General features: G+C 47.1%; 1 protein-coding gene across 3 annotated transcripts; it reads left to right on the forward strand.

Annotated features, from left to right (window-relative positions):
• The first annotated feature begins 4,227 nt into the window (after window positions 1-4,227).
• Window positions 4,228-9,183, forward strand: LOC148223073 (nucleolar pre-ribosomal-associated protein 1-like). Of its 3 annotated transcripts, XM_088169502.1 has the most exons (7): window positions 4,320-4,459; window positions 6,358-6,464; window positions 6,558-6,674; window positions 7,313-7,451; window positions 8,159-8,352; window positions 8,581-8,685; window positions 9,049-9,183. In XM_088169502.1, exons 2-5 carry the CDS (start codon window positions 6,459-6,461, stop codon window positions 8,290-8,292), a joined length of 396 nt encoding a protein of 131 aa, XP_088025628.1. In that variant the 5' UTR covers window positions 4,320-4,459; window positions 6,358-6,458; the 3' UTR covers window positions 8,293-8,352; window positions 8,581-8,685; window positions 9,049-9,183. The 3 variants fall into 3 exon arrangements, with proteins under 3 accessions (XP_088025627.1, XP_088025628.1, XP_088025626.1); XM_088169501.1 differs by having other exon boundaries at window positions 4,228-6,464; XM_088169500.1 differs by lacking the exon at window positions 4,320-4,459 and having other exon boundaries at window positions 6,324-6,674.
• The last annotated feature ends 1,168 nt before the right edge of the window (window positions 9,184-10,351 follow it).

Here is a 10,351-nt window from a genome sequence, read left to right on the forward strand (position 1 = left end):
CAGCAGCCCCGCAGTTTGTTTGTAAAGGCAACTATCTCTTTCCATTCATCAATCAGTGGAATCCATCCCATTGTTTCTTTTATCTCTCAGTGCTAGCCTTATCTACAGGCTGATCCACAGCTCATTTGTAAAGACAAATTCAACATTCCTCTCAGCTAATAAATGAGAAGTTAGCTGAAAAAAGTAAAAACTGGATTTTTTTTCTGGTGTGTGTCGGACAATACAGTGGAGAGAATTTGCGGGAGGATGATCGAGGATATCCTATTATAATATCGTTCTCGGACATTTTACTATTTTAGATCATCAGTTGTATTCTGAAAGAAATCTATTTTAATGATATGTGTACGTTTGCACGAAGTTATAGTTAAATATAGCTTGCGGCTGGGCTCTTTAATGACTAGGGGTATTTTTGGTTTTAATTCAATATTTTATGCTTGTGGTGTGTAGTGTGCTGATTTATTTTTTAATGTTATTTACTACGTGCGCTTTTGTTTTTGAGTGAAGGTAACTTTCTGGATGGTTTTGTATTTGAGGCAGAATGAATTGAAGTAGGTTTTTAAAACTGATTTTTCATATGTACGATGGGGAGTTTAGTAGGGGCAGCTCTGATGGTGGGGGCTTGGTTGTTAATTTTATCAGACGGCTTTTGTTAGATACAGCTTTTAATTCTGGAAAGTTTTTTTTTCTAATGTCGTGCTTTGAAGGTGGTTTTCGAGGATGTATGGTATAGCTTTATTTTGTTTGTAGATGGTGTATGATAAGGGCTATGGTCTATTTATCTAATGCCATGTTTTTTCATTCAGGTGTTGATAAGGGAGTTCTTGAATGGCGTTTTGTGTTGTTTTTGTTTTTGGTGGGGCGTTGTTTTTAAAGGATACCTTGATAAGGTTTGCCGATGGCGTTCTAGCCTGTAGCATAAGGCATAGGGTAGTTTTTGAATTATTTTGTGGTGGCTTTGATTCTTGCCAGTATGTAGTGTTTGTTTGAGGTAATGCTGTGTAGCTAATTTCTGTTTTCTTATTAATATTAGAATTGGAGTGTTGTAGTATATGGGCTGTTATTATATCATAGGGGTTCTATTTATTTGGTTGGATTGTTTTCTAGTTATGGATAATTTTTCTCAAAAAACCATTTTCAGAATTTCAGGCGTGACACAAAAGAACACTCAGATTGCTGGAAGGGAAACGTGTGCCCAGATTGTCTCGAAGCAGTGCTGCTGTCGGTTCTCGTTCAGTTGTGTCTTCTGAAAATGAGACTGTTGTATTCATTGCGCTGTGCTAAACACTTGTCATTCTCCCAATGCCAGGAAACAGATGAAGCTTGAAGAAAGAGGAAGGAATTTGGAAGCGTACAAACAAGCTGAGAAGAGGTTCAGAGATCAGGGTGCTCACTGGCAGCAGGGGCTGGGGGTTAGGGCTGAGCAGGAGCAAAGCCGGAGCACATCAACCTCACCTCGTGTTTTCTCGGGGGCTTTATGGCCCTGGCAAGAGAGAGATGTTCACTGATGAGTCCCAGGCCGAGCCGTGAGCACAGCATGTTGTGTTGGAGCTGGGGGTTTTTTTTGAGACGTTCAGCAGCCACACTCTCTAGTCAAGAGTCCTGAGGTTTGTTGCTGCTCCACTTTCATCCTCATATCCAGCTTCCAGCCCTTTTCTTCTCTCTGTCCAGTGTGTCTTTTGTGTTCCTTTCTTGTCCTGTGTGCTCCCCATCCCATTCCCGTTCCCTACGGAGGGGGAGGGTGTGGAGACTGGGGGCTCCGACGTGGTTTGGGGCACCCCAAGGTCCCTGGGAAAGGGAGCCGGGCTGCGCTGGAGGAGCAGGTGAGTCGGGCATGGGGGGGGGGGGGGGGGGGGGGGTCATGCTGGGTGCCAGAACATTGACAGGGAGGGGTGGGTGTAGAATGCATGAAAAACAGAACCATAAAAAATACCTAAATATAGTCTAAAAGGAATGTTTAAATGCTTTTTATTTGGGTAGAGGCACGGTTTTTATAGCTAATATAAAAATAAAATATAAAGAATAGAAATAGATTGGTATACATGTAAAATATAATGAAATATAAGTAGCAAATATCTATGAAAAATCTAGTGTATAACAGAAATAATGCAAATATAAGAATATGTATAAATATAAAATAGAGCTATGAGAATGGTAATAAGAATGGGGTAAAACATCAGTGAGAAATGGAAAAAAACCACATGAAAAATGGTGGGAAAATCAGTGAGAAATGGAGAAAAATCAGTGAAAAATGGGGGGGGAATCTTTGAAAAATGGGGAAAAAAAACAGTGAGAAATGGGGGAAAAAAAATCCATGAAAAATGGGGGAATAAATCAGTGAGAAACGGGGAAAAGTGGGGGAAAAAATAATTGAGAAATGGGGAAAAAAATCAGTGATATATGGGGAGAAAATCAGTGATTAATGGGCGGAAAAATGCATGAAAAATGGAAGGAAAAATTCAGAGAGAAATGGGGGCAAATATCAGTGATAAATGGGGGAAAAATGCATGGAAAATGGGGGGAAAATTCAGAGAGAAATGGGGGCAAAAATCAGTGAGCAATGGGGGGGAAAATCGGGAAATATCCATGGAAAAATGGGGGGAAAAAAATCAGTGAGAAATGGGGGAAAAATCAGTGAGAAATGGGGGAAACATCATGGTGAAATGGGGAAAAAAAATCTTTGATAAATTGGGGAAACAAATCATTGAGAAATGTGGGAAAAAAATCAGTGAGAAATGGGGAAAATATGGGAAAAAATCCACGAAAATTGCGGGAAAAAATGCATGAAAAATTGGGGAAAAATCAGTAAGAAATGGGGGAAAAAATCCATGAAAAATGGCGGGAAAAATCAGATCGGCGATCGATAGCTAATGCGTGCCTATGGATTAGATCGGCGATCGATTGATCGCGCCTGCCGATCGATTAGATCGGCGATCGATTGCTAATGCCTGCCGATCGATTAGATCGGCGATCGATTGATCGCGCCTGCCGATCGATTAGATCGGCGATCGATTGCTAATGCCTGCCGATCGATTCGATCGGCGATCGATTGATGGCGCCTGCCGATCGATTATATCGGCGATCGATTGCTAATGCCTGCCGATCGATTAGATCGGCGATCGATTGCTAATGCCTGCCGATCGATTCGATCGGCGATCGATTGATCGCGCCTGCCGATCGATTATATCGGCGATCGATTGATCGCGCCTGCCGATCGATTATATCGGCGATCGATTGCTAATGCCTGCCGATCGATTAGATCGGCGATCGATTGATCGCGCCTGCCGATCGATTAGATCGGCGATCGATTGCTAATGCCTGCCGATCGATTATATCGGCGATCGATTGCCAATGCCTGCCGATCGATTATATCGGCGATCGATTGATCGTGCCTGCCGATCGATTAGCTCGGCGATCGATTGCCAATGCCTGCCGATCGATTAGCTCGGCGATCGATTGCCAATGCCTGCCGATCGATTCGATCGGCGATCGATTGCCAATGCCTGCCGATCGATTAGATCGGCGGTCGATTGCCAATGCCTGCCGATCGATTGCTAATGCACACTATTTGCACACTCCTTGCACACCCTTTGCACTCATACAGAGGCAGGAGGTTTCTCAGTTCTGGTCGGGGTTTTTTGGGGCGTTCATTCCGGGGGATTTCCTCAAGGATTGGGACACTCCTTGATTCCATCCCTTGCCTGTCTCCCAAGCGCCACCCTGTGGGCAGAGCGCGGTACTGCGCGCCTGCCTCTCCCAAGATGGCGGCTCGGGTGTCGCTCCCCGACCTTCTAACTCTGGCTGCAAAAGGAGGGTGGCACAGCAAGGAGCCCGCTCGCTCTAGTGGGATGCCTGCGCACGACGCCGACACCGATCCCACGGGTGCGATTTTCGGCGGCGTTTCCAATCGTGCGGACATCTCCTTCAGCCCGCTTCGGCCCGGGGAAGAGGGGCGGGGCCGCCAGCGATGGTCCCGGCGCAGCCCGGGCAGGCTCGGGGCGGAGCCGGGGCTTGGCGAGGCGGGGCACGGAGGTCCCGGGGACGGGACCGGGCGGGGCCGGGGCGGTGCTTTAGGGGCGGTCCCCAGTGGTCCCAGGCGGCACCGGGGGCGGGGCCGGGTGATCCCGGAGCGGTACCGAGCTGTGCTGGGGACGGTGCTGCAGGGGCGGTGCCGGGCCCGCCTCAGGGTGATTGAATGCCCAGAAATCGCCTCCTCTGCCCCGTGCTCACACTGAGCTGCGGGCTGCAGCGTGCTGTCGGAGCTCCGCACACAGCACGGATTTGGGCTTCCCCTCCTCTCAAACCCTCTCCCCCTTCTTCCTCCTCCTCATCTTCCTCTTTTTCCTCTCCCTCCGCCTCGCCCCCCTCCCCGGGCCCCTGACTCCCCCCGGGATCCCCTCCTCCGGAGGCGGCCCTTCCGAACCGACCCCCCCTCCAAGCCCCGGAGCCCGAGACCATTAAGGTAAGCTTTGGAATTGAAATATCAGGATATTCGCTCTATCCCACTGGCCTGAAATTTCAGGATTGTACGATTTTTTCTTGAAGCAGTTACCTTTGCTGCAGGATTGTGTGGTCACCAGTCTCCTTTCCTGTGACTCTTGTTGAAATTTGCTGTCAGATAACCGGCTAGTAACGAAATATTTGACAGAAATCAATGCTGTGAACGGACTTCACTGCAGCAGTTGATGAAAGAGCAAAGAAAATGTCTGTCGTGTTTACGCACCCCCCCGAGGCTGAATGAATTCTGATACTGTAATAAATCAGTGCAGTTGGTGCCTGCAAAGGTCTTGACATTGATCAAGAAGATATTGCTTTGGATTTTTACTTTTTATCAGCGTTTCTTTAATCTGTACTTCAGCACTCTAGCCTTTCATAAGTCTTCTCCGGTTTCCTCTGGCCCTGCAGAGTAGTCCTCTCTGTTATTGTCTGATACCAGCTTTGATGCAAGGAGTACTTTTTGTCTTGAAAATTAGCATCCCCCTCTGCATATTTAAATTAGTTATTTGACTTTTGAGAAAAAGCTGGTCAGCTCGAAGTCCACCAGACACCAGAGGCCGCTGTTTTTAGCACCTTATTCAAAGAGGACATCCTTTAGTTACCTAAGTAGGGGTAGAGATTTACCCCTAGGAATAAGGAATAAATGCAACCAGACTGTCCTGCCAAGAAAAAAATCCAGTTACAGTGACTGAATTCGGGTTTAGTGGCCCTTGATCCTTGCAAGGGATTAAAGGCAGGTTCACTTGGTCTCCCAGCAATGAATGTCTCAACCGAAAGCTGCTCAAAATGTGCCGTTTTTCTGATGGTTTTGGATTCTTTTGCCAGGTGGGAACATGGACTGCTTGACTTGTTCCTGTGTCCACTTTCCACTTCAGTCCTTTGCATTTTCTCTGAAGGGAAAGCAGGAACAGGGAAGTTGGGGCAGTTCCGTCAGCAGAAAGGCTGCTAAGAATAGATGGTAAGGACTTACTTTTCTGCACAGTGCCATGTAACTGAAGGCTCGTTTTTGGATTTCACATTCTGTTCCTGCCTGGTTTTGTGAGAGCTGCAGGTGCATTTCTGTTTCCAGACCCTGCCAAAAATAGTCGCTTATATTATAATGAATCCTTTTTCCTTCATGTTTTCTTGCTTTAAATGAATTCCCCTGTCAGATTGATGTGAGCAGCAGTTGTTTTTAGAGCTGCTGGTGTTGTACACGGAGTAACTGTAGAACAAATGAGTTGTGATGGCTTCCTTGTATTTGATGTGTGGAGAGGAGCAAAGGCACAGATTCATCCTGTGTAATTGCAGTCGTCCAACGTAGGTGCCAGGGTCGGGAAGCTGGGCAAGGTTTCCTCTCTTGCTGGGCCTTAGGGGGAGGGAGCTGAACCCTGGTGTCACTCGGATTCCTTCCTCTTCTCCCTCCTCCTTTCTTGCTTGTAGAGCTGGAGCTCGGGGTCACCGAGTTTGGGTGCTCGCAGTCAGGGCCTGAATTTGGAGAGCAGGAAAGCGGGGGGAAGTTTCTAGGCACGTCAAAGCCTGTCTCTAGGGTGTGGGACTTGTTGGTCTTCCTCACCACCCCCAGCAACTTGCACTTCTCTCTGGACCTTGCTGTGGTCACAGCCCACTGCTCATTTATGTGACTGTTCATCCCTCTGCCTGATTGCTTTAAGTACAAGTAGCCTGATTCAGGTTTAATTTAGCAATGATTTTCCTCTGTTTCATCGGTAGTTTTCTAAAACTCCCCTACAGGCTATTTTGAAGGTGCTTTTTTCTTTTTTTTTTAACTGCCTGTAATGATAGAAAGCTGTACGGCCCTCTGAAAGCAGTATAACCTGCTTTCCAGAAATTACAGAAGTAGGATTTTTATTGTCCACTATGCAGCTGAAGTCCCCCTAGTGAGCCTCTTGAACTGAGGGTGAGGAGAGCGGCAGATACGACTCCTCATCAACCTGCTCTTCTTTTCGTTCCTAAAAGAAGGAAGCATGAAGGTAACTATAGAAAAAGATCTGCATCCCTCGGGGTTTTGTATTTTAGGTGTTTTGAGGTTTATTTACACACCTCCTCCTTTGTTTCCTGGACAGGTTTTACGTGACAGTGGAGCGTTTGAGGACACGTGGAAGGAGCTTTCAATTTGGCTGGAGCACTTGGATAATACAAAAGAAGACCAGAAGGAAGCAGTGATTCAGTTTTTGGAAAAGGTAACGGTGTTCAAATCAGCTGGATAAAAAAATGCAAAGAATAGTGTTAGTGGAAACTGGAGGTCTTGTTGCTATTGTTGAGAAACCTGTCAAAGACCAGCGAATGAATTCTGAGAAAAGCCTTGTTTGGGATTCTTTATACGGAGGTGGCATCCTTCTTGTGTTCAGTGGGAGGGCAGCCAAATGATTTGTAGGAAAATGAAATCCAAAAAGATCAGCTGTTATTACAGCATTGTCGGTGTAAGGGTAGAGTGGTGTAGGTGTGGGTAGCTTTGATCTCCTCTTTAGGTGCCAACATTATCAGAGCTCAGTAGATGGTGGTCCTTGACAAGGAAAGGTGACACTTGCTGTTTACTCTTCAGGATGTTGAATGCCCAGTGCTTTGCCTCCACTGTGGTCTGCCCAGGTACTCGGTGTGTGGTCGCAATCTAGGTGCCAAGTTGTGGTGGGTTTTTGTTTTTCCATCAGTGTGGCCTGTAGAGCAGGAACTGTAGACAGAATCCTGCAGAAGTGCTATGGAAGTTGTCCTCATAAAAGCTGCCCAGCTTTCAGCACGTGGTCGTTCTCAGTACCGTGTGGTTCCCCTGCACTTGCCAGCCAGCAGGTGCACTTACCTTTCTCCCCACCTTTGCTGACAGATCCTGCTGAAGCTGGTGGCCAACCCCTGTCCCTACACTGACAAGGCAGCAGACCTGGTTCAGGCAGCCAGCACGCTCCAGGTGGCTCTGTTTAAACAGGACTCTGATAACATCAGCATCCCCGTCTCTCACATTGATGGTATGTGGTAACCTGTCAACATCCCAACTCCATGACTTGGGGATACACTTTCTAGCCCTAATCAGCAAACTGGGGATGGATAACTCTGGCAATCCTGTTAAGTAAGGGCCCTCCAGGATTCAGCTCTCCACGTGTTCTTGGTATCAGAAGTCGAAGTGGAATTGCCAAGTTGCCGCTTTACCTCTGAAAGTAATTTCTGCCGTGGTTGTGCCACTTGAACGGTATTTGAAATCTCTCTTCATGCTCTTGCAGCAGCGTTTTTGAACTCAAATGGAAATCTAGCCCTTCTGCCTGGGACTGTTGACAGAGTCATGGAATCCCAGAGTGGTTTGGCCGGCAAGGCTCCTTAAATCTCATCCAGTTCCAGCCCTGCCATGAACAGGGACACCTTTCAGTAGCCCGGGCTGCTCCAAGCCCCAGTGTCCAGCCTGGCTTTGGACACATCCAGGGATCCAGGAGCAGCCACAGCTGCTCCGTGCTGGACAGCAGCATTGAAAGGCAGAGTGAAGGTTCAGCTGTAATTTAGGGGTTGCACTTAACGTTGTATTGTGTGACAAATGTGGCTTTCATACTTTTTTTTAATTTTTTTTTTTTTTTATTAAAAAGAATTAAAAAGATGCCTTGTATTCCTGGAGTGTTGCATTCTACGTCTGTTGTTTTTCCTGTTAGTCTGGATTCTTGCTTTGATGTTTTTCTTCACTTATTAGATGTCCTGGATATGGTGGATGTCCTGATCGAGGACAGTGATGGCTTTGATGAAGAAGTTGGGTTCTCTTTAAATGAAGACGTGATCATTTCCCTTCAGTGCTGTTGTCCCTGCTGCATTAGAAGCCAGGAATGAACAAGTCCACGTGGGCCTGGATGCTGATCCCTCTTGCTGGTCCATGACAGCATGTGACAGGTGAGATTTCCAGGTGTCTGATTTAGCAGGAAACTGGTTTGTTCCTTCTTGTGAGGAGGCTCATTGGCTTTGCATGGGCAAAGCCACTCCACGTTTTCCATCTAGGAACAGGGTTGGGGAGCTGTTTGAAAACAGAGTCCCAGAGGTAAACAGCTTGGCTCAGTATTTCTGTGTGGAAATAGAAGAATATCTGTGTCTTCTGATTTTTCTCTCGTCTTTCTTCCACAGGTGTTTTTGTATTCCTGACTTGAGTTTCCATCGGGGACACGTGGCTTGGAGCTCAGGAGCCGGATCTGTTCCTTGCCCACGGCAGATTGGTCTGCACTAGTGCAGGTGACGAATTACAGGATGGCTTGGGAACTCGGAAACAAGGAGAAGCAAGTCTTATGTGTCTTTGCAAAAAGTTTTGGCTACCACAGGGCATTAATTCAGGGAGTTAAGACTTCATCTTTAACGTTCTGTGCTCTGCCAGCATCACTGCGAGCCCTGAAAGCCTCCTGAGCTGTTCTCATACAGACCTATCTTGTTTGGTCAAAAAAAAATCTTAGTTTAGTTTCGTCCAAGAAATGTTACTACTCTGTGCGAGCTCATGGGGAAGCTTTTATTTGGCATCTCTCAGTGGGACATTGAAAGTCCAACTTCCCATTTCTTGAACAGTCTGAGAGGCAGTATTACTTTCTATCATTTTTATCACAGGCATTTTAAACTTTTTGAGGAACCGGCAGGACTGTTTGTGCGGAGGCGTGCGGTTCACAGCCATCCTCTGTCCAACGTAGGATGGGAAAAAAAGGCTGGAGAGCTTCCTACAAGGGGCTGTAAGTGCAAATGACCAGGAGCCCGGGGTTTAGTCATGATGATTTAGTATTTCTTTAAAGACTCTGATTGATTTCATGATGCCAAAACCAGTATGAATAGAAGACTGAAGTCAGGAATCACGATGGTCTCCTTGGGTTTAAAAAGCTTTAATGGTGTTTCAAGACATTTGTATGAGACCTGGTTTGTTTTTTCTTACCCTTTTATTCAATCAAAAAAAAAAAAAAAAAAAAAAAAGCAAGCCTTGATCCATCACTGCTGCTGTGATGTGTGACAAATGCCTGTCCTCCCTCCACGTGGAACAGGTGAGAGGTGGAACTGAAGCCCAAAGAGTTTTCTGCCCACTGATAACATGTGAGTCATATTGGGAATTCTCTGCAGAATGGCAACAGTTGTTCTTGAATTTGGCCATGAGGGGAGTGGAACATGGCAGCCCGGGTCTGAGAAGGTGCAGTGCCAGAAGGAGAAGCTTTGAAATGTTAAATCAGGATTGATTCAGGTGACTCGCGACCGCGTGCTGTGCCCAGGTCCCTGGTAGAAATACTGTGCAGGGAAAAGCCAGAGCTGCCTGTGCTATGAGCTGAATTTTTTATTGGGGGGGGGGGGGGGGGGGGGGGGGGCGGTGTGTGAAATAAGAATGAGGTGCAAATGAGGGAATTGCTTGTGTGTGTGAATATTCTTGTCCTAAAGGAGCGCTGCCCGGTGCTCCTCCCTTCCTGTGCCCCTCTCCTGGTGAGCCTCTGTCCTGCTGGCCGTGCCTCTCTGTCTCCGTGCCTGTGCTGCTCCTTGCCCGTCTTTGCCCGCCCCGCACGGGCTGTGCTCGCTTCCTCTCTGGCTCCTGGGTTCCCTCTTTGTCATGGTACCCCTCAGTCCTTGCTGTGTGTTTGGCACTCTCTGTCTTTTCTCCGTCCTTCTCTGTGCCTCTGTGGTGCTCCCTGTGCCGTTGTTTCCCGTGGGATCCTTGTGTCCCGGTCACTGTCTGTCCTAGGGTGATGTTATGGTGTTTCTATCTCCAATCATGTGTCCTGATTATGTTTGGTATTATGTCCTGTGCTTCCAGGACTGACTCTGAGAGTGAAGCTTTGTTTTGTCTTGTTATCAGCCGGCTCACCTCCCCCATGGTCTATGTTTAGGAGAGGTTTTAGCTCGGTTTGCTTGCTTGCCTGCTTGCTTGCTTGCTTGCCTG

Source organism: Sturnus vulgaris, chromosome 8 (genome assembly GCF_052056855.1).
Source record: "Sturnus vulgaris isolate bStuVul1 chromosome 8, bStuVul1.hap1, whole genome shotgun sequence".
NCBI classification, from domain to species: domain Eukaryota; kingdom Metazoa; phylum Chordata; class Aves; order Passeriformes; family Sturnidae; genus Sturnus; species Sturnus vulgaris.